Source organism: Eubalaena glacialis, chromosome 13 (assembly GCF_028564815.1).
Source record: "Eubalaena glacialis isolate mEubGla1 chromosome 13, mEubGla1.1.hap2.+ XY, whole genome shotgun sequence".
Classification (NCBI taxonomy): domain Eukaryota; kingdom Metazoa; phylum Chordata; class Mammalia; order Artiodactyla; family Balaenidae; genus Eubalaena; species Eubalaena glacialis.
In genome coordinates, this window is record NC_083728.1 from 66,997,505 (window position 1) to 67,022,012 (window position 24,508).

Genomic DNA, 24,508 nt, shown 5'->3' on the forward strand with positions numbered 1-24,508 from the left:
CTGTAGGTCCACGTGCCCAGCCCTGTGGACTCCTGGAATAATTGTTTAATACCCAGGATGGAAGAAGACACCACCACCTCAATCCCAGTGGACTCCCCTAACCAATATGAACACGTGTCATGGAAATACATTTATTTTGCAAAACGAATCTTTGAACCTGATCTGTCCTTAGTCTAGCACACCATTGGAGCCTGGAACTTGGGGGAAACTTCTAGCATAGTGCTGTGATTTCATCACTCTAGCTCTGACTAGAATCAGGTTGTGTGGTCTTGCCCAAGCCCGTCACATGCTCTGGACTTTCATTTCTACCATTTCCAAAATGGAGGAGATGATAGTATTCACATTCTATCAGGTTTGGGAGAGTAATTTTATGAGACAATGCAAATAATACCCTTCAATGAAGCAATGAAGAAAATACACTTTTTCACCCTTTATGCTTCTACAGATGAAGGAACTGAGTTCTCTTGAGATAACTGAGGTTGCCCACACTCACAGAGGGCATCACACCCAGGACCAGGACCCAGAACTCAAAGAATGGCTTAAGACCCCAATGTTCATAGCAGCACTATTTACAACAGCCAAAACATAGAAACAACCTAAATGTCCATCGACAGATGAATGGATAAAGAAGATGTGGTGTACACACACACACACACACACACACACACACACACACAATGGAATCCTACTCAGCCATTAAAAAGAATGAAATAATGCCATTTGCAGCAACATGGATCTAGAGATTGTCATACTAAGTGAAGTGAGTCAGACAAAGACAAATACCATATGATATCACTTATATGTGGAACATAAAAAAAATGGTACAAATGAACTTATTTACAAAACAGAAATAGACTCACAGACATAGAAAACAAACTTATGGTTACCAAAAGGGAAAGGCGAGGGGACAGATATATTAGGAATTTGGGATTAACAGATATACACTACTATATATAAAATAGATAAACAACAAGGACCTATTGTATAGCACAGGGAACTGTATTCAATATCTTGTAATAATGTATAACAGAAAAGAGTCTGAAGAAGAGTATCTATCTGTCTATCTGAATCACTTTGCTGTTCGCCTGATCATTGTAAATCAGCTATACTTCAATAAAAAAAAAATCAGTCTTTAAAAAAAAAAGAATGGCTTAAGGACTTGACCCAGAATCACGGGAGATGCTTTTTACCAATGTCCATCCTGGGCCTACCCACTCCTATGGGCCTGGAACCTCTGGATTTTTCACTTTCCATTTTTCATTTTTTCACTTTAAAAATGCACCTCCTGGGTCATTTTATGTGCATTCAATTCTGGACCTACATTTTCCTAAGACCCAATCCTAGATACAAACACAGCTTACCCCAGAGCACCAGTTTTCGCATGCCAGCATTCCTCATGTATTCCAAAAATACATGAGTATTTTTGCTGTTTTCTGAAATAAAGCTTTTCTTAGTTGGGGTTTGATCTGGGGGCTATAGCTGGAAGGTAAGAGCATTGGAGGTGGACTGTCTTAGATTTGGTATCCTGCTCTGCCACTTACCAGCTGTGGCAGAGTCAGTTGGCAGCCAAATTACTCAGTATCTCTGGGCCTTAATTCTCATCTGTCACATGGAAAAAAATGATATTTCCTCATCAGCTCCCTTTAAGAGGGTTTAAATTAGATCATGTAGGTGAAATGGCTAAAAACGGTGTCTAGTACATGGTAGGCACTCAAGAAATCCTAGTTCTTTCTTTCTTCTGAGAAAATTAATGTAGCTAGGTGATAAATATTCATCCAAGAGATGCTACAGAAGCACAGAAAATATGTGATTTGGGTTACAGTTCTGTTGGAGGGTACACAACCCGGGGAAGGACTCACTTAAAAGTAGCCTTAACACATTACTTCATAAAAGTCAGGCTTTTGCAACTTTCTGACTTGGGTTATTGGTTTGTGCGTGAGCAGCAGGGTACAGAGCAGGTGGAGGATAAGGAAGTGATTTTTTCTTTAATAAAAATCAAATCCTACCAGCTTCTGAGTTCAGCCTCTTTGGAAAAGCATACAGCAAGCACTGGCATTTTGATGAGCTTCCTTGGGAGCCCATAGGGCATGAAGTGAGCCTGTGGAGAGAGTTCTCTGCTTTGCAGAAAATGCCATTGCAGCAAGATAGCAATACTACTATACATAAAATAAATAACTAATAAGAACCTACTGTAGAGCACAGGGAACTCTATTCAATACTCTGTAATGACCTATATGGGAATAGAATCTTTAAAAGAGTGGATATATGTATATGCATAACTGACTCAATTTGCTGTACAGCAGAAACAAATACAACATTGTAAATCAACTATACTCCAGTAAAATTTTTAAAAAAACTTGTGTCCCTCTGAGGCTAAGCTGGCTAGATATCATTCATGCTAAATATCCCCCAAACCTTGCATGGTGCCGCCATCACATAGTAGACACTCAACATACATTTTATTAATAAATTATTAATTGAAGCTGGGCATCGCATTTGAAGGGAATCCTGTTGTCTTTTCTAAAGAGGCCCTGGGAAATAGAAAAATCAACCAGGTGGAAGCGGGGGGTGGCCTGTGTTTAGATCCAGTGCTGCTTCTGTTCTGTTGGGTGTCCTTGTGCCCACAGCTCCAGTTGCCTCTCCTATAAATGGAAGGCTGGGATCATTGATCTCATTGGCCCCTCTGTCTCCATAAGTAAAGATCCCAGGCTTTGCTGTGATTGGCTTGCCATGTCATGTGGCCACCTACCTCTGAACAAATTGTTATGGTGAGGCCAATGAAATGGGTTGTTTGTAGTCATCGGGGAATGGTTAGGGGGTGAAGGAGTGGAGGGGTATGTCATCCAAACCATGTGGATTAAGAGTAGGGGAGACATGGATCCCCACCTGGAAATTGGGGCTCTTCCTGGGAGTAGGGTGAGTGAATCATTGGCATTTGTATCAGTTATCCATTGTTAAACAATGCTGCATAAGAAACGACCTCAAATCTCATGGGTTAAAATTATTTAGCTCAGCATTTATTGAGATCAGGGGTCTGTGTGCCAGTGATTTATGCTGATGCAGGAGGTTCTTCTAGTCTGAGTTGAGTTCACCCATATGACTCGGGGTTGGATGGATGCTGGCTGATGTAGGCTGGTTTCAGCTGGAAAGACTGGGTGACTTGGCTCTGCTCCAGGTGTCTTTTATCCTTAGAGAGGGTAGCCCAGACATGTTCTCATGATGGGGGCAGAGGTGCAAGAGAGCAATCAAACACCAGCAAGCACTTTTCAAACTTCTGTGTGTGTCATGTCTGCTAACCTTCATTAATCACCTGATGAACTCAGAATCCAGTGGTGGGGAAACAAAATCCTCTTTTTTTGGGGGGTGAGTTTCAAAGTCACATAAAAAGAGTGTGGATACAAAGAAGGGGGAAAAAATGGAGGTCCTTCATGCATTCATCCAACACAGGGTCCCAAATCTTATCGTTACCTACTTTGAGATGGTCCTTTGCACATTGGAAGGAAGTATGTAGGATTAAGGAGAGTTAACTTTTATTTCCTCCCTTTAAAAAACCACCAGTTATATAAAATGTTACCAGTTCAGAGGTTGATCATAAGACAAACCATGCAATGAATTTCTGAGAAGAAAGATCTCCATCTATGGAACAGCAGTGCAGGATGAAGGGCAGTGAACGAGTGCACAGTTTCCAACCAGGGCCCTTCGACGCAGGGGGCTCTGTGGTCAGCCTTGGATGGAGCATGAGTCCAGCCACCTTTGTTCAGTAGCCTTTCAGAAAGTGGTCACTGCCCAACAGGACTGCCTAAGGCAAGAGACAGAGGGCTTAAGGTTTCATAGGTCCACTGGCAGTGAGACGTTCACAGAGGGCTCCCTGCAGCCACAACAAAGGGGCTGATGGTGCAGCTGGATAGCTTTGGTGCAAAGCCCAAGCCAGGCACTGTTTCAGAATCCTCATCAGCAAAGGCAGCAGTGCCTCCTCTTGGGACCCTCAGGGCTAAGGTAAAAAAGGGCCAGGATCCCATTCTCCCCTTTCCAATTTTCTCTCTTAGAGAGATGAGCCTTCAGGAAAGATGTGCGGCCCTGTAGAAACAGCCAGGAGTCCTGGCTTTAATTAGAACCTGGTTCAAATGTGATTTTCCCTCCTTGTGTCTCTACAGCGAGGCCCAGAACCAGGTGAAATGGGGGCTAATTTGCCATAAAGACAAATCTTCCCATCTCCTCCCTGGCTCTCTCCTGCCTGGGAAGCTAGGCTTTTTTTCCTGCCTTTCTTGTTTCTGCCTGCTGAGACGACCGCAGGAGCCTGTGCAGCTTTATAACATGTATTTCAAAAGAAGGGAGAAATACCTGGGTATTTTTTTTTAACATGAACTGTTTCCCCTTTTACTGTTTCATTCAGCTCATGATGGAGAGAAAAAAAGTAGAGACCCAGAAGGCACTCCTATGTAAATAAAAGTTCAGTACTGTCCTAGTGAACCAAAAGGCCTCACAAATATAGTGGTTTAAGAGAAAGAAGTATATTTCTCTCTCATGTAATAGCCCCAGAGGGGGTGGTTCAGGTTGGTGGGGCAGCTTTACTCCAAGCTGTCACTCAGGGACCCAGGTTCCTCCAACATTGTTGCTCTGCAGCCACCTACTGTATCGTCCTCATCTGCATTGTTATAGTTATTTGCTGTCATGGCCTATGGGAAGGGGGAGAGAGGACACCCAGGGCAACGAATTTTATTTTAAGTGAGTAAGTTGAAGTGGAAATTGGATGCATCACTTTTGCTAACAGTCCATTGGTGAGAGATTAGCCACGTGGCCAAATTTAGCTTCCAAGAAGGCTAGGGAAATCTAGCTCAGGATTAGGTGGCCATGTGCCCAAGAAAAAAGGTGGAAGAGATCTGGATGACAAGTAGCAGTCTTTTACAATATCATGTCAGATGGGGTATACGTTTAAGGAGCCTACTGTGTGCCAGGCATAATGGTTTGTGCTTTCACGCTTTGTCACTTGTTTACTTCTCTGCTGCACTTTGCAAAGTAGATCTTCTTATCCTCACTTTATTTTCTGACAATGACAGCAGTAGCAGCTACTATCTAATGAATACCTACCGTGAAGCAAGGACATTGGTACTTTACATTATACAAGATAGTTCACATGATTCTTTTGAATACCATAACCCGCTACCACATAGGCATTGTTATTTTATTTTCCATTTTATTGGTGAAGCTTAGAGAACTTAGGTAACTCGCTTAAGGTCTCTGGCTTATCAGTGGAAGAGTTGGGATTTGAACTCAGGTCCGTGTGCTCTTCAAGTTCATGCTCTTTCTACCATATTCTAAAGAAGATTTTACAGTCACAGAATTCTTCCAAACTCTGCTATCTGCTGTATAAACAAGTTGCACTGAATCCTCCACACTCTCAGCTTCACTAATCCTTCTTTCTCTCTCAGCATGCTCAGATCTTATTGCTGACGTCTTGCCTTCCAAGGCTCTACAATGGCTGTCAAGAGCTCAGTGTAGGATTCAGGAGCAACGCTTGGAATACTTTGTCATCATCAAAAGTGATCGCTGCTCTCTGAGTGGTGGGGAGGGGAGAGTGGAAGCACGGGGAAGAGAATACTGGTGAATATCTCCAAATGGGGTCCCCCTACATTGTCATAGAGGGAATCAGTGTGACATAGCGTGAAGAGACCAGGCAACCACACCTACCTCATTGTCTTGGGGTGGGGTGGGGAGCCAACTAAATGAGATGATACCTGTAAAGCACCTGGATGGTGCCTGGCTGGAGTGGTGAACGAGCTTCAGGCTCCTCCCAGTTCTAAGAGAAGCATATAGCACCTTATCCAACCCAGTTCTTTAACAGGAAGCCACTTTTTGTTGGTGACTGGCCAGCACTCCCACCAATGCCAGTGCATCTCAAGGATGCAAGACCCGTACTCTTGTAATGCAGTAGCCAACTGAGTGCTGAGAGCCTGGCAGGGAGAGTCTCTCATGACACCCCAGCTCCCTTCTCTTGCCCCACTTTAAGGAAGAAAAAGGTAAACATATATTGCCTCCAGGGGGAATTTGAGACTTCATGAAATTTCCAGTTGTGACATTTTGATGTCTCCTCTTGTGAATAAGATTTACATGCATATCTCAATCCCTGATGTTTTGAGAGGAGGAATCAAGAAAAGTGTTTTCTCCTTATAATTCTCACTCTGTCCTCCACCTTCTTTAGTTTTGGGGGAACGTTTTCCTGCAGATAGAAACTTGTTAAGGAAACGAGTTTCTTCTGTAAGGCAGGCAGATGGTTAAATAGATGGTGAGTGTTGTCACAGATTCGTAAATTTCAGGATACTTGGAATTCAGCCAGGTGTCAAGGGTTCAGATCCCAGCACTGTCACTTGGACAAGTTGCCAAAGCTCTCTTGCTTCAGTTTCCCCATTTATAGAATGAGACCAATAATAGCACCTACCTCATTAGGATATTGAGAGGATTAAAGGGGGTAACAAATGTCCATTCCTTAGCCGGGTGCCTGGAGCAGAGCACGCACTTGGTAAAGGTGAGCTCTTACTCAGGTTACACTGGGTGAGCTGGGAAGGGGGCGTGTCAGCACAGCCTGCTGCCGGATCCAAGCGGTCTCTGTAACCAGTCCCCGCCCCCTGCGCCTGACTCCATTCTACCTCCCCTGCGCTGTGGCTGCTAGAGAACATCCATATGCCTCTGCAAGTTTTCAGCCAGGGGTTTGGAGCTGGGCAGCAGCCTGCTTCTCCTGCCCCAAAAGCTCCAGTCCTTCTATCCCTGTAAAGCACAGGTCGCGTGGCCTTCCACAGTGTGAACGATGTATTAGTTAGAGAAACAGAACCCGCTGGATATTTGTGTGTGGGTGTGGCAATCCTTGGCATACTTTGCCTTATGTAGCTGTATCACTCCAGCCTCTGCCTCTGATTTCACATGGCCTTCCTCTGTGTGTGTGTCTATGTGTCCAAATTTCTTTATTCTTTTTTTTTTTTTAATTAATTTATTTATTTTTATTTTTGGCTCTCTTGGGTCTTCGTTTCTGTGCGAGGGCTTTCTCTAGTTGCGGCAAGTGGGGGCCACTCCTCATCGCGGTGCGCGAGCCTCTCACTATCACGGCCTCGCTTGTTGCGGAGCACAGGCTCCAGACGCGCAGGCTCAGTAGTTGTGGCTCACGGGCCCAGTTGCTCCGCGGCATGTGGGATCTTCCCAGACCAGGGCTCGAACCCATGTCCCCTGCATTGGCAGGCAGATTCTCAACCACTGTGCCACCAGGGAAGCCCTCTTTATTCTTATAAGGACACCAGTCGTTGGATTAGGATCCACATTAATCCGGTATGACCTCATTTTACCTTGATTACATCTGTGTGATAGTTACGTAGGATATATTTAATGTATATATTTTATATATATGCATATTATATATGTAGGATATATTATATAGGATATATACGTACAAATATGTATATATGGAATATACGTATATATGGAGAATTATTGCAAGCAATTGAATCACACAATTATGGAGGCTGAGAAGTCCCATAATCTACTGTCTGCAAGCTAGAAACCCAGGAGCTAGAAACCAAAGGAGCCAATGTTGTAAATCCCAGGTCAAGGGCAGGAGGAGACTAATGTCCCAGCTCAGGCAGGCCAGGCAGGAAGGGCATGGATCCTCTCTTCCTCTGCTTTTTGTGGTATTCAGTCCCTTAACAAATTAAGTTGGTGCCCCTCTACATTGGAGAGGATGGTGTACTTTACTGAGTCCACTGATTCAAATGCTAATCTCATCCAGACCCAGAAATAATGTTTAATCTGGACACCCTACGGGCCAGTCAAGTTGACATATAAAATTAACCATCACAGATCAGAAGATGAAGCATCCTGCCCATTTCTAATATTTGAGAGAATGTCATTGGAATCAAACTGTCTCTGGTGCTTTTCTTCCCTTATCAAATGTTTATTATTGTATCCTACTATGTGCCAGGTACTGGGCTAGATGTTGGGGATACAGTGATGAGCAGAGCAGATATGATGTCTAACCTAATTGGAGCTTATATTCTAGTCAAAGGAGATAGACAATACACAAATAACTAAGAAGGATAATTTCCTATATGCAGGCTAAGAACGTATTAAAATAGGGAAAGGTGATGAGAGCAACGGGGGTGTTTTCACTGGGTCATCAGGAGGAATTTTCTGAGTGACCTTTGATCAGAGAACCAAATGACAAGAAGGATCCAAAAAGAAGGGTGTTTTGGCAGTGAGAACAACAGGGTCAAGGTCCAGTGGCTCTGAGATGGTGAAAAGCTTGGTGTGTTCAGGAATAGAAAGGAATCCTGTGTGTGTATGCTGGATTGAATAGCATCCTCCCCCCACCCCGACCCAAATCTACTCAGAACCTCAGAATGTGCTCACATTTGGACATAGGGTCTTTGCAGATGTAACTAAGTTAAAATGAGGTCATCCTGGATTAATGTGGGTCCTAATCCAATGACTGGTGTCCGTATAAGAAGAGGGAAGTTTGGACACATAGACACACACAGAGAGGAGGGTCATGTGAATTCAGAGGCAGAGATTGGAGATGCAGCTACAGGCAAGGAATGCCAGGATTACTGCAACCACCAGAAGCTGGAAGAGGCAAGGAAGGATACTTCACTAGAGCCTGCAGAAGGAGCACAGACCTACCGACACCTTGATTTCAGACTTCTGGCCTCCAGAACTGGGAAAGAATAAATTTCGGTTGTTTTAAGTTGCTCAGTTTGTGGTAATTTGCTATGGCAGCCCTAGGAAACTAGTACACTATGTGATAGGTCATAATAAGCGTGGGAGAGATGAGGGTGGGCAAGCAACAGCCAGAGGCCAGGCCATGCCGACCTTCGGGGTCACAGCAAATCATTTGGATTTGATTCTTAAGTGTGATGGGAAGATTAATCGCTCCATTTCAATATATTCTTGGACCAAAGGTAGGGACAAATTGGGAATTGTTGAAAGCTTAGGGTGGGACCTTGCTTACCAGGTGAAATCCATCACCTGAGACCCAAGATGATCACCAAGGGAGAATGAGTGGTAGGAACCCCTCCTTAAGATATCCTTGGCCCAAGGAAAGAAGGTAGGTGGGAGGCCACCTGCCAAGACCCTCAGATGTGTAGCTTGTTTTGAAAACTGGTTATTACCTTGACTCTCCATTTCCATGGAGGCGAAGCTCCATCCCACCCGGCACCTGTACAAGTGTCTGCTGCTAATTAAGAGAGAGACAGATGGAGGAAGGTACAGTTTAATTTTGAAGCCTTGGTTCCTTCAAGACAATTAGGCTTATTGGAAGGAAAGCACCTTTTTCATTCTTTCTTCCTCTCTTTAAATGAAGAAAAATCAAAACGGAGAGGACCAGTGTTGTTGAAAGCCTCACACATCTGTCACCTGGTCGGCTTGTTCACCACCTGCCCACGAGGTACCTGGGTTGATTAGGTTAATGCATTTATTAATGGGGCTTACAAGGCTGCTCAATGAATCTGTGATTTCCTTCACAAGCCGCTTTTTAATATACTAAGACAGGGACCACAATGCACAATGCCGATAGTGGCCAGGTAAGTATTTCTTTCCCATCCTCGGTAACTAAATCAGAGGGGATGAAAAAGAGGATTTCACAAAAATTGCATTTCCTGGTTATGGGAACAGTTCGTCCACCTAACCACCAACCACATCCTTGTTGAAATGATCTTGAAAATAACTCTTTGAAGGATGGTTTCATGCCCCATGCAGCAAGTCTGTACCTGCTCTGCACTTGTCGAAAACACCTCTGAGTCTTGTGGAGGGGGGATAGACAAACAAATAGATGTGAACGATATAATCCTGCATACAGGACATTAGATGGTCTGATGACCCCTTGTTTTCTTCACTTTATTACATACATATCCTTTCAGTTTTTGAAGCTACCATGCTACTTCCCACCTCAGGGCCTTTGCAAATGTTGTTCTGTATCAGTTATCTACTGCTGCGTAACAAATTACCCCAAAACTTAGTGGCTTAACATAGCAACTGTTTATTAGGCTTGTGGTTCTGGATCAGCTGGGAAGTTCTTCTGGTATGGGCTGGCTTGGCTGCTCTTGGCCAGGCTTACTCAGTGTCTGTGATGAGCTGGCAGGTGGGCTAATGGCTGTACAGTCTAGGATGGCCTCACTGGGTATCTGGCAGGTAGCAGGCTGCTGTTGGCTGTGGTGAACATGGGCAACTGGACTGCATGTTTCTCATCCTTCAGGAGGCTAACCTGGGCTTCCTTTTTCATATGGAGGCAGGGTTCCAAGATCTGATAGCAGAAGCTGTAGAACTTCTAAAAGCCCAGGCTTGGGATGTGTGTGACATAATTTCTGCTGCAGTCTACTGGTTAAAGCCAGTCACAAGGTCAGGCCATATTCATAGGGTAGGGGAATAGACTCCACCTCTCGATGGAAGGAACTGCAAAGTATTACAGCTATTTTTGCAATACACCCCATGTGCGCTCATCTGGATGCTGTTTCTGTTACTCTTCACTTTCAGATTCCAACTAAGAGAGCATCCTCAAGGATGCCTTCCCTAACCAGCACCTCATCCCAAACGGATCAAGGCCCCTTCTTGTGTCGTCTCATAGGGACAGCTAGGCACTCAATACACATGGCAGCTGGAGGGAAGCAAAGAGGGAAGGAAGAAAGGAAGGAAGGGTGGTTAGTTTGGATGAGTGCTTCCTTTGTGCTTAGCTGCATATCTGGCACAGAGTGCTCAGTAAATGTCTGTTGGATTTAATCCAGTGCCTCTTTCATAAGCCAGAAGACAGACAAAATATATGTAGTGACTAGTTACTCTCTTTCAGAATTGTGTTATATAGCTTATATGTCTCATATAATTTATTCTTAACAATAAACCTCAGAGTAGTTATATTATCCTCATTTTACACCAAAAGAAATAGAGATATAGGAGTTTGACATTCCCAAGGTCTCATAGACTCAGGTCTGTCTGATTCCAAAGCCTACAGATTTTTCTGTCCCACCCTTGCCCCATATACCAAACACTCTCTATGCCCAGGGGTTTCCCAGTGCCAGGTTCACCAAGAGACAAATTCAGGGTTGGGTGTGGAGAAGGATGTATTGTAGGTTCTCCACGGGTGACTCCATGAGTCCTCCTAATGGGGGCTGCTTCCCATACCTGCACTGATAGGGCAAGAATTGAATGCCTCTGTGACTATTTTTCTTTAGAACTTTTTGAGAGGACATCACCTATCCCAGCTGTTGGGACACCTGTTTCATAATCAATTTCCTCAGTTTGTCGGAAACGGGAACCTTCCAATGCATCCCTTGCTCTGAGCTGCCCTTAGACTCGTCCATTGTCTGGAAAGAGGAATTTGGGAATAAATGGTTCTGGATCGTGCCCGGGGACATAATGAGGGTGGGTGAGACTTTCAGTAAGAGACTGAAAGCAGTTTAGTGAGAGCAAATAGATGTGAAAATGGAAAACTAGAAAAGAGCAGTCAGGACTATGATAGCGCAGAGGTTGCTGAGGGAGCCAGGGAATCAGAAAGCATCACCTTAGCTTAACCTTGAAAGATGAATAACAGCATCTGATGTAAATGAAGGGGTGAGACACGTCAGCTCCATCCTCTGGTTCTCCGACCAGCTCAGAGACCTCATTATTAATACTCATAAGACTGGATAGTTCTTTATAGCACTTACTATATTTCTACTTTTATGTAATTTGTGGGATTATTTGGTCACATTCTGTCCTTCCCTCATAGAATGTCCACCCCATGAGGACAGGGACCTTGTCTGTTTCTGATTCTCCCAATGTCCTTATATTTACAATGTCTATCACCTGGCCCGTGCCTATTTGATGTATGACTAAATGACTGAGAAAAATTGCTGGGAGAGGTTTTGGTAAATGGTAACATGGTCAGTTTTAGAAATATGCCTTTGGGGGACTTCCCTGGCAGTCCAGTGGTTAAGACTCTGAGCTTCCACTGCAGGGGGCACGGGTTTGATCCTTGTTTGGGGAACTAAGATCCCGCAAGCTGAACAGTGTGGCCAAACAAAACATAACAAAACAAAACAAAACAAAAAAGGAAATATGCCTTTGGCTGTAGTGTGGACAGTGGCCTGGGGGAGGTGAGACTCAAGGCAGGGGAGCCAGTTTGGTGGCAGAAGTAGAGCAGCATTCAAAGCAAGGAGGAGGCATAGCATAGGTTAGAGAAGCATTTGGTAGGTACGATGGGAAGGACCTGTGGGTTAGCAGTTGTGCTGAGGAGAAGAGGAGGGTGACATCGGCACCTGCTCCTGTGTCTCTGGCTTGAGTAACTAGAGAGCTGGTGTTCCCACTCGTGAGAGAAGGAAGAGCCTGGAGAACAGATGTGAATGATGTTGATGGGTTCAGTCTTGGCCACCTTGAGTGGGAGATGCCAGTGACTCTGTCCTGGAGGTAACCGGACACATGAATTTTGAAGTCCAAGGAGGGATGTCAGAGCATCCTTCTCTTGAAACATCATGGCATTGGAAACCTAGAACTTTCCTCTGGAAGACAGAAAGATGCGATTCTAATACCAACTTGAATGTAACTCATGCCACCTTAAGGAGTGCATGGTATTTCGGGAATGTGTGCTCTTCCCATGTCGGTAGCTATTCCATAGTTCCTTTTGGCATTGATATTCTGTATCTTCAGACAGCTCTAGAATTCAAGGAAGGGGGGACATTCTCTTGAAAGATTGCATTACTCAGGGTTGTTTACATTAAACATGGACAGAAACCCAACTTAAACTGTATTAAGCCTGGAAGGTTAACTTGTGGCTTCCGGGGGTGCTGTGTTGAGGAATCTGAGCAAAGGCCATGCTAGCTAGGAAAGAGCTCTGTGATCAATGAGTGATGTCTGCCACAGATGCAGAAGGGACAAGGGGGGGCATATGTGCTCACTCATTCCTGAAAACAGAGCTTTCCCTCTATGGCCTTTGAAAAGCATCAAATAATATCTACTGGAGTTAGGTTCTACCTTGGCTCTGCCGCTAGCTGCTGGTAACCTCAATTAAATGATTTCATGTTCCTTAGCTTGACAGTTTCCGCATCTGTCAAGCAGAGGTCATAATCCCTGTCTTTCCCACCTCTTGTGGTTGAAAGGATTCAATGAGAAAAGAAACGTGGTAGGGCAATGACCTCCATGAATTTACATATATTCACACACGTAACAGTATATGGGATGCTGGAAGTGTGGATTAAAGAGCAGCACATATTTCTGGACTCCTGAGAGACATATGTTCAAGAATTTATTGCTAAGACATTAATTTAAAAAGTATAGAGGATCTTCTAGTAAAAGAATTGTGAGAAAATAAAATAAAATCTCAGACAGTTATCAAATAAATTGAGAAAGAAGGCAGGAAAGAAAGAAAGGAAGGGAGGAAGAGAGAGAGAGAGAGAGAGAGAAAAGAAAACAAGAAAGAGAGAAAGAAAGAAAGGAATCATTCAGTGCTTTAGAGTGTGTTGAATGAAGCGGAAATTGGTATAATTCTTTTGTAGCATAGTTGGCGATACGTATAAAGGGCCTTAATAATGTTTACAGCCTTTGGCCAAGTAATTCCACTTCAGATAATTTATTTCAGGGCTAGATAGTAAATATTTCAGGCTCTGTGGGCCATGCAGTCTCTGTCACAAGTACTCAAATCTGCTGTTGCTCTGCAGACAGTAGGTAAAGGAATGGGCATGGCAGCCTTCCGGTAAAACTTTGTTTACAAAAATGGGTGGCAGCTAGATTGATCCATGGGCTATAGTTTTCCTGATCCATGGGCTATAGTTTTCCACCCTCTGATATAGATTTAAAAATATTTTAAGAATTATTTTACATTCAAAATTCTAAATACCAAGAGAGCTTTAGTCTAGAAAATTCTCATTTCAGATTGATTTATATTAGCGAAATATTGGCACAGCTTGAATGCTCATCCATAGGATGAATGATTAATTTTCATAGTTCTGCTCACTGAAATATTATGTAGGTATTAAAATGCTGTTTGCTAGTGATTTATAACAACATGCAGAAATGCTTGCTAGAATGTTACATGAGAAATTACAGTTATTTATAATGATGATTATAATGGTGGTGGCTAATATCTAAGCACATTACGTATGTCATCACTTAACCCTCTAAACAGCCCTATGAAATATCCTTTTTTATTGTAACCACTTTCCTGATGCAGAAGCTGATGGTAATAAAAGTTATTTACCAAAGTTACACTGCTAGTAGGTGGCAGAAGTGGGATTTGAACACAGGTCTGCTTAACTGCTAAAAGCAAAAACAAAAGCACTAACACAAATTCCAAATGAAACTCTTTATTGAGAAAACCAGGAGAAAATACACCCAAGTATTGATATCGACTGTCTTGGGCGGTAGCTGATAGATACGAATATTTCTCAATGTGTTCGATATTTTCTCTAATGAGAAGCATCATTTTCATAATGAAGAAACAACAACACTTGCATTTTATAAGAAAGGCAAGGGTGGCAGAGTGCTAGGTGTGATTGTGAGGGAAGAAGGATTTGGGGGGAGCTAGAGATTCCCTTGGGGATGCCCTCGCCTTCTTGGTCCTCCTCTTGTTGGTGGAAAACACATGACCCTGTCCTCCTTCCTTCTGTCTGCTCCGGGTGGAGTTTCTAGTGTGTGTCTCGTTTGGACTGTTGGCCCACTGAGATGCTGTTCTTGGGTTGACCTGCCAATCCCTAACTGTCTTTCTCTCTCTCCTCTCTCTCCCTCTCTCTGCTCTCTCCTCCCCCCTTCGTCCACCTACCTGTCCCATCGTACAGCCGACAAGGTAAATGATGACTTCTACTCCAAGCGACGGCACCTGGCCGAGCTGGCCGCCAAGGGGAACTTGCCTCTGCATCCCGTAAGAGTGGAGGATGAGCCGCGGGCCTTCAGTCCTGAGCATGGCCCCGCCAAGCAGAACGGACAGAAGTCCCGCACCAACAAGACGCCCTCCCACCCCCTGGCCTACAACTCCACCGCCAACTTTAAGAGCTGGGACCCCAAGGATCAGTCTCTTCGGCGGCAGCAAGCTTACGGGAGCAAGGGCAAGCTGGGCACGGCTGAGTCGGGCTCCAGCGACCCCTTGGGAACTCGCACCCAGCACTACCCACCCCCGCAGCCATACTTCATCACCAACAGCAAAACGGAAGTGACTGTCTGAGCTGTCGCTACAGGGGACATCCTGGAGACCACACTCAACTGAGAGAGGCAAAAAATACCCCAGCACACACCCTCCCTGTCCCCCGCCCGCACACCCACCCACACGTTCACCCTCCACACCGACCGACGACAAACCTACTGGTGACATGGAATCACAGTTTTCCTGCGTCATGCCTAACACGTGTCGGCGGGCAGCTGAGCAAGACCGGAACATGGACGGTCAGCAATACAGCCAAGGGGAAACTGAGGCACCCTCTTTCGGCTTCAGGGTCGAGGTGGCCAACTCACATGCCTAAACCGTGGGGCTGATTTTTCTTTTCCTCCTAACTTGAAACTGAAATCCATGATGAAAAAAAAAAAGTAGCACAATTTAGAGAAATTGTCCATTTGAGCACATATACCATTGACCATGCATTGTCTGTTTCTGGGTGAAAGAGCCAGAAAGGATGGAAAGGGGGGTAGAGAAGAGGGGTCGCTGGTGCACTTGATAAGCATTTTCTAATCCCAGGAAGTAGTGATGTGGACATAAAATTGTGATGAGCGTGAGAGTAACTGGACCACCCCCCCCCACCATGCTATTTATAGTACTTCTCATATCATCAAGGTTGGAAGCAAAAACAACACACACTCAAACTCACAAAAAATAAATAGACCCTGAACCCACCGACAGTATTGGGAAAGAAAGAACTTTTTTAGACAACTCCCATAAAAACTGTGGAAATGGGAGGGGTAGGCTTTTATGGCAGGGAGAGGGTCCAGAGAGTCTTAAATAACTATTTTTTAAAGAAGGAAAATAAAATAGAATCCCACTACAAAACAGACAAGAACAGCAAAGTAACTTTTGTCCAACATCTTCAAGACTTAGGAAATCAACAACGTGGTCAAGAACAAACAAACAAAATTCACAGTTGAAATGTCGACAAGAGGTGAGAAGGGGACCCAGAGCCTCTGATTTCTGGCGTTGTTCCCCCGCCTCCAAGACAAGAAACAGACAGAAACCAGTCCTCTATTAACTGTCTATCCCTGACTCCCTTCCCCTTCAGCCTGTTGCTGCCGCCGCTGCCGAATTTCAACTGCTTTGGACTGAAAATGTCATAAGCGTGGGTGGTGCCTTCAACGTGTCACTGTTGAATGACAGTCTTGTTTCTCAAGTGCAACCTGTGTTCTTTTAGCCTTCCTCCCTCCTGTCTTTCTGCAGTAGTAGAAGGTGTTTCCATCCTCTGTTTGTTGGTGAGCCCACCCGATCCCACACTCTGAGGGGGAATGCTGCAACTTGCAAAGACCAAGACCTCCCTCCCCGACACACTGTCAAAACTCCCCGAGTCCAACCATTTTCTAGCTCCCCAAACCTAGCGTGGGACCCAAGCATTCCTGGTCCCATCATTCCCAGGATATATAGATAGACAAACGATCCCTCCAAACCACTTCCCCAGATACTGCAATGCGTTCATTTCCCATCCACGATACCCCGGGGTTGTTGTTCAGATGGGTTCTCATAGCTAATGGGTGTCCCAGTAAAGACAGTTTTCCTAATAGTTTTGATTTGTTTAGTGGAAGCCCAAAGAGAGAGGTTGACGGAGAAGAGATTTTCATTTAAGTTGAGAAGTTTTCAACCAGTCCCTTAAATGGCTTAGCTAGTTAACAGGAACCTTGGAGAGACCCCCAGCTCTTCTGATGTCAGAAACTGAACGTGGTCTGAACAAGACCCTTCCTGGAATGCTGGACATCAGCGTTCTGCTTCCCCATCTCTCTGACATCATGGGATGGGGGAAACCAGCTGTTTATTCTCTTTTTTACTCCCAGCTGATCTGGGGACATTGACAGTGCATTTTATCTCTCTGGGCTTTAGTCTTCCACTTGAAACATGGGGAATTGGGGCGAGATCAAGCTTTTCAAGCTTTTTGAAATAGCAAAACCTCTTCCCATTAAAAAAAAGAAAAGAAAAGAAATCGTGCCCAGAAGACCCTCTGTCAGATCCCGGTGAATAATGAGGCTCTGTGCTGGATGAGGCAGGGCTGGGCGATTTAGTGCCTGCTTTCTCAGCCTCTTGGCTGAAACCCCAGTGCTCTCCACTGTGGAGTAAAGACTAGTGGGCTTGGTCAGTGTTTCCTTGAAGTTAGTTATCTGTGTACCTGCCACACACTTTTGGCATCTTTGTGTATCCCTATCACAATATTTGTACCTAAATTGATGCATTTTTAATACATTTAACTTTTGAAAGGAAAACTATCAGTATCACAAACACAAAACCAATATCAGTCACCCTGAATAGAAAGTAAGTGTAAAATAAAGACAAAGGCAACAGTGCAGCGATTGTTACGTTCTAGCTATAGACTATTACCCGTAGAAGGGTTTGAACCTGGAGCCTGGCGTTTGCTCCCCTTCTTTCTCTTCCCTTCCTTCTTTTCTCTCTCCCTCTCCCCTTTTCTTGATTAAAAACAGATTAGCAGACGTTCAAGAGTTGTTAAAGATATACCGGCACCCACTGGAGACTTTCTCCTTGAAGTAATCAAATGGGCTGACAAAAGTGAAAAGGGAATCGTTTCCTATGTGACTCAGTGGTAGTTAGTGCTCTATCCATGTACTACTAAAAATCATCTTGCATTCACTAGAGGTGCACAGCGCATACTTCAGGAAATACTGGATTGGCTTGTTTGGTGAGGTTCCCTCCAGCTCCAAAGTTCTATCATTCTAGTCTCCCTTTTAGCTCCTTTCTGCTCCTTTCCCTCAACCCCCTTCATCTGACCTTTATCCCGGCCCTGATGAAGGACCTTTCTTGGTCTCTGAATCTACAGGATTTATTCGTCATGTTCCTTCTCTTCTGAGTAAGCTGCACCCAGTGACTTTTGTAAATTGGAGGTCTGCAGCTATAATTTCGGCAGTGAAGTTGCAGCTTGGTCCATAAGAAGTAACAGTGGTGAGAGCCCAAGAAGAACAGTACTTAGCCTCGTTACCTTCCAATTGGCTTTGGGAGCTGAACTGAAGCGGGGGAAGGGAGGGAGTTTGGACAGGGAAATTTATTCTCTGGCTTCTTCTAGGGAGGGTGGACAGACCTCATGATACTGAAAGATTATCATGACCTGTAGAACTGTGACTGCCACGTATCAACAAGGATCCTCTAGCCAAAATGGGGAGACTTAGAAGCGAGAAACCAGAACAAAGCAGGGAGACTATCCCCTCCCCATCCCCTGCCCTGGCAGTAGCCTCTTCTTCTTACCTTTAGCTACCACCCAACTTCCAACCCAACAGGACCAGAGTCTGACTTCCCTTTGCCCTCCCAGAGCGTCTCAGCCTCCGTCGGCCTTGGGCTCCGCCTGGCATTTCCATCTAACAACTCCCCCCAGTTTTTTTGTGTGTAAATGGAGCATATTTTATGTGCGAATATTTTAGTAACCGTATGTTCTGCAAGTAAACCTGTGTTAATACTTGTCAACAACTGCAGAGTTTATGATACCAATAATACTTCCTACAATGAAGAAAAAAAAACATTTGTTTGTTTTCTAAGAATGTTTATTTGTAAACATATGTATTCACTATATTAATATGAATTTCTTACCTGGCAATAAAACTGATTATATGTGATGCTGTTGGGGTTACCATGTATCTTTCTAGGGTCCTACATCCTAATCTGAGTTTTCACCAGGGAGCACCAGTGTTAACGTAGGGAGCTAAATCCTTAATATTCTGAGGGTACGGGAAATCATTACAGGTAAAGGAAGATTTTAGTTAATAGCAACAAATTTTCCAGGAGACATTTTTGTTTGAAAGGTTCTTGGTAAGAGTCTTGTGTCATGTCTCTTAATTCACTTCCTGCCTTAAAATATGTATCATGGCTCAGTCTCCCTGATCATAACTAAATCTATCCTTAATGGTCAAGATTCTTGCTGAGATTTGCACTTCTGTTTTCACCAGTGACCAGGTTTGTAAAAGACACAAATATGGAAAGTATGGGAGATTGGATTCTTCCACTGTTTATTAAATTTTATTTCCTGCCTGCCTTCTGTTTGCATTAAATTTGAATTCTCAGGTCGAAACCTGCCTTAATACGGTTCCACCACGGAGGGGTTCTGAGAGAAGAATTTGAGGGCAAGGAGTTTATTTGAGAAATGAAGAGAACACTGGTTGGTGTTGGGGAGGTGAAACAGGGGGAGAAAACCAGCTAATAAAGGATGATTTATCACGTCAGCTACCGCTATGAGCGACTACAGTTTAATGCTGCAGGGAAACTGGGAGAATTATCCCACCCAAGTGGGCATGGAGCTGGGGTGTTTACCCACCAACTCCCATCAGACATCATTGGAGCATTGCTTTCAAGAGGTGTTAATGTTTAGACAGCCCCAGGCCATCATGTGCAAGGACAGAGGGATTTCCATGGTGGCGAAAGAAAGAAAGAAAGCCCCAGGCTCAGAGATGCTAGGGTGGAGAGATTTCGAAGAGAGAAACCAGAACAAAGCAGGGGGACTGCCCCTTCTCACCCCATGCCCTGGCACTAATTGGAAGTCAGCCATCGTGTACCAAAGTCCTAAAGACACAGGGATGGGGGTGGGGGTTCACGGGGCTGCTCAAAGCTGGATGTCTGAGGTTTCCTGGGAATGAAGCTTCCGCTCTCTGGATACTTGGAGAAGTTGTCAATAGGGGTAGTGGACCACAAACTGCAGTCAGAGTGAGGGTCCTTACTCTGGTATCTGGAGATCCTTCAATGGTCGCGGGTCACTTGGTGTCTCCCAGAGCGGACCCCACTCCTCTCTCTCTGGGGCATAGTTATGGTCATCAGAGACGTCTGGATGGCAGAGGATGCTTTTCCAGTACTTAGGAACTGTTCAGATCAGGGGAGTTACTGAGCAGCACATGTCACAGTCCTGTGGATGCTTCAGTAGGATAGAGACTCATACCTCTTGGGGGGTGGGGGGCAGTGACAGACTCTTCCATTAGTGAAGCTGTCTGCTTGGTTCCAAGTCATAGACAACAACAACAACCACCTTATCAATTATATTTGTAGAGCTCTCACGATGTGACAAACACCGTTGAAGACTTGATGTGACGGTCACATTTGTTCATCACAACTGTATAAGGTAGGCACTATTAGCTTTGGAGGTGAGAGATGTATCTAAAACGTGAGTAATTTTGCCCAAAGTGGTTCAACTATTAAGTTGTAGAACTGGGATTCGAACTCCAGAGCTCATACTTTAACTACTGTACAGTTCTCACTTGCATGAGCCTGTGAGTCAGTGGGGAAATTTGATAAAGATGCTGATCCCCAAGCTCCATAGGTCTGAGTGCGGGCCCAGGATTCAGTGTTTGTAAGAGATACTGCCTCCTCTCAGTGGACCACTCCCGAGAGGCGTTTGCATGATGCCAATTCCCTGATCATCCCATATCTGTGAGCTCTTCCTGTGGACCTTGGGATGCAGAAGGAAATGTGATGAAGCTGTGTACTTCCAAAGAGAGGGACCTTCATCTTTTAGTTTCATGTCCAATGTCGAAAGGTCGTGTCCTGTGATGGACAGAGGACTGACTCTAGAAGAACTGGTTGCTGGTATTGATTCCAACGCTAATTTGCCATGTGCCCTGGGCCCTGAAAATAGCCCTCTTTGGGACTCTATTTCTTCCCCCAAGAAGGAGGAGGCTGGGATAGATAATCTCCAATCCTGCTCTCTTGCTTGATTGAGTGGTCCCCCTCCCATCACTGTGCCATTTGGTATAGTCAACAGGATTGACTCCCTTCTTACTTCCAAAAGTTTGCTCCTGGATAAACAGGATTTTGCTGGGTGTAATAATAATCACTATGGTAATGGCTTTTGTGCACTGAACACTTGCTATGTACCTGGCTTTATGCTAAGGGTTTTCTGTTGCTCTAACATCTATGGACTAGCTTGGAGGTTCTTAACTTTTTTTGAGCCATGGACCCCTTTGGTGGTCTGGTAAAACCTATGGATCCTTTCTCAAAATATTGACTTTAAATGCATAGAATAAACTGCATAGGATTACAAAACAAACCTGTTATCTTGAAATACAGTGATGAAAATATTTTTAAAATCCACATTTGTGATATAGTAATAGATGTGATTTTTAACTCATGCATTAAAGAACAAGACCTAATGACAGGTTTCAGTGTAGTGCTGAGCGCAAACAATTCTTTGCGCTCTCTGCTGCCACTACAATTTGATGCGACAATATCTGTGCTTCTACTGGTGACGTCGTCACCAATTGAGGGACATACTGCATTTCATTTAGAGATTAGTGAACATAAAGATGTTATTTTGTACCATCCAAGTTCTCAAACCCACTGAATTCTATCCATGGATCCCCTTGACGGTCTGTAGGTCTAGGTTAAGCGCTCATGGATTCATAGGACTTAGAGCTACTTACTTATTTTCTTCATACTTCTATTTTCTCATCTTTTTAAAATAGGGTCAATAATAGTATCTTTATTATTGGCTGTTGTGAGAAATAAAATAATCGATTAAACACATTAATTAACTGTTAGTAAACACTTAAGAGTTAGCTTTTGTTATCATAATTATTATTTTCAGCGAATCCTTATGATAACCGTAGGAAATAGCACTTTATTATCCACCACTCCCAGAGGAAACTGAGGCTCAGAGAGATTAAATTGGCACAAAGTAACACAACAAGTCAGTGCCAGGGCTGATTGAAACCTAGATCTTTGCGATGCAAACTCAAGCTCTTGACCACATGCCATGTTGTATGATTTTTTTTTTTTTTTTTTTTAGCAATTATATTAAATGTCCTCACTACTCCCTGGAATGAGGCCAGTCAGACACTGGGGTGTGTCCCAGTGATGTCTCCGGTTCTCCTTCCCTCCCCAAGGTGAAAGGCAGATGTCAGAGATTCAGGAAGCCCTTATCAGACTTGTCTGGGGACTATTTAAAGGCATGTTGGAGACAGTTAATAATCACGTCCTCCCATTCAAAATAAGCTCCCCCCAGCCCAGTGCTTAGAAGATCCCAATTACAAGGACCTCAATGTCCCAGAAATTTTCAGTTTCTTTTATTTAAAAAATCAATCCCATTAGAAATACATTCATCACCTAAAAACTGAAATGAATTTTCCTTATCAATTCAGACATTCTCAGCCTTGAAAGATAATAATCATCATAATGATAATAATAGCAACAACTCCTTCTGGTATTAATTATTGAGTTTTTATTATGTGCCAGGTACTAGGTTAGGAACTGTATGTGCCTTGCCTCATTTTCTCCTTTCATCAGTGCTCTGAGGAAGAGGCATCATTCCCATTTTTGAGTTGGGGAAAACTGAGGCTCAGAGAGGTGAAATGACTCATCCAAGATTTAACATGTAGTGAATAGCAGGGTCGGAATTGAAACCCAGATTTGTATGATCCAAGCCAACCCTATCGTAACAATCCATTTCATTCTTTCCTGATCCATATCTGTGCTTGCTTCCTTTGTGGTAAATAATTGGAAACTGTAATGCATACCAAAATTGTTCCAAGAAGATACAGTTAAGTCTGGGGAAAAATATACTCTGGATCAGGTAGTATCCACTGGTCAATATCCATTCCTACTATGTGTCACTAACGTGGAGACATTGAACTCGGTCTGATGCTGCCTCAGTTGATGTTTCTGTCCTTAATGTCCTTCAAGTCTGTCCTCCAAAAAAACTGACTTGACCTTCAGAATGCTTTAGTGTCTGTGAGGTGGAAAGAAAGCAGGACCGGAAGAGGCCTCTGGGGCAAGCAGACAGGAAACTAGGAATTTTAACTTAGTATGCCTTAATTTTGTATGCCTTGCAAAAGTCACTTTCCCTCTCTAAGAGGCCATACAATCTTTTGGATAAGAGTAGGACCTCTGGAGTTCAAGGATCCATGTCTGAATCCAAGTGGGCATAATAATAGCATCTATCGAAGGGCTGTTATGAGAATGAAATAAGACAATTTAGATAAAGCTCTGAGCACAGTTCACCGGTAATTTATTTTCAATATTTTAAAACCTCATTCAGAAATCATCACATACTCAGGCCCTGCAGAAGGGATTAGAAGAAAATCACTCTTCTTTGCTTTGGATAAGACATGTCTGAACTTCGTTTGGTGCCTTTCCCTCCAATTCTTTGGCTGTTGGTGATGTCATGAGCATATCAAGGAACTGATTTTACTGCACACCTAATTAGATATAGTTATGATGGATTTTAAGAAATGGGAAAGAAAATAAATTTTTGCTCAATGAATGTGGTTTGTTTGATAGAATTTTTCAGATCTAGAGGTTTATAGGGGATAAGTCATAATTAATGAGATCCATGGTAGTAAAAATGGTTGTGAACTCCTGGCTTCAGATTAGTTATGGATTGCAGCATAACTATGTAATTACTCCAAAACTTAGCTTTAAAAACAGCACACATTTATTGTCAGGGGTCGGGAATCTGAGCACTGCTTAGCAACATCCCATGAGCCTGCAATCAAGGTGTCAGCCAGGGTTAAAGTCTCATCCGAAGGCTCAAGAGGAGAAAGATCTGCTTGTAAGCCCAGTTCCTCCAGGATTGTTGGACTGAGAGCCTTGCTCAATAAATGTCATCTGTTACCATCATCATCATCATCATCATCATCATCATCACCTTAATTAACTAAACTTATACTCTGTGTTAAGAAATTTACATACCTCATCTTTAATCCTCCCAGCAACTCTGAAAGTGTTAGTAACTCCATTTCATAGATAAGGAAACTGAGAAGTTAAATGACTTACTTAAGGTCACAGAGCAAGTGCTGGTGTGGCTTTCAAAACCTAGTTTATAGTATCTGGTTCCACCATTTCCAGCATCTCACTTAGCCCTCTTGAAGTTACTGGTATAACTTAAGTTATCTGGATCCAGTTATGGAGGTAAAACCTTTGTAGGAGAAGAATATCTACATCGTCAGCTTGGTATCTCACTTATTTTCTTGTCAGATTCCAAATCCCAACTTGCGCTGTGTTGTACAGTTCAAAGAAAGCATTTAACATCAAGAAATGTCACGGTTGCTAGAAATAATTTTGTCACATCCTCTTGAAATTTTCCTCTTTGCAAGTTCAGAGGTTTCAGTTAGATTCAAATCTTATAAATCCTCTTTTTAAAACATTATAAAAGGACAGCTCATTTTTAAAAATCTCAGCATCCAAATAGAACAGTACATTGTCTTCATCTTAAAAGGGACAAAATGGGAAGATTCTAAAGAGGTAGTTTGTGATGTGCAGGTGCCTTATTTTCTGGTAATTGGAAGTTTTTGATGCCGTAATTTTGTTTTTGTGCCTCAGTGTCCACTTATCAAAGGCAGTTGAGATGAATATATAAGAATTCTACAGGTTGGGTGTCAGTGGAGTCCCCAGATTCAGGGTACC

The 24,508-nt window shown here is 43.6% G+C and overlaps 1 protein-coding gene across 1 annotated transcript in view; it reads left to right on the forward strand.

Annotated features, from left to right (window-relative positions):
- SHISA9 (shisa family member 9) overlaps positions 1 to 15,160 on the forward strand; it is a 292,491-nt gene extending 277,331 nt beyond the window's left edge. The window contains exon 5 of the mRNA XM_061209503.1: positions 14,778 to 15,160. Coding sequence (XP_061065486.1) covers positions 14,778 to 15,160 — 383 coding nt within the window. The remainder of the gene's footprint in view (positions 1 to 14,777) is intronic.
- Positions 15,161 to 24,508: the final 9,348 nt, after the last annotated feature.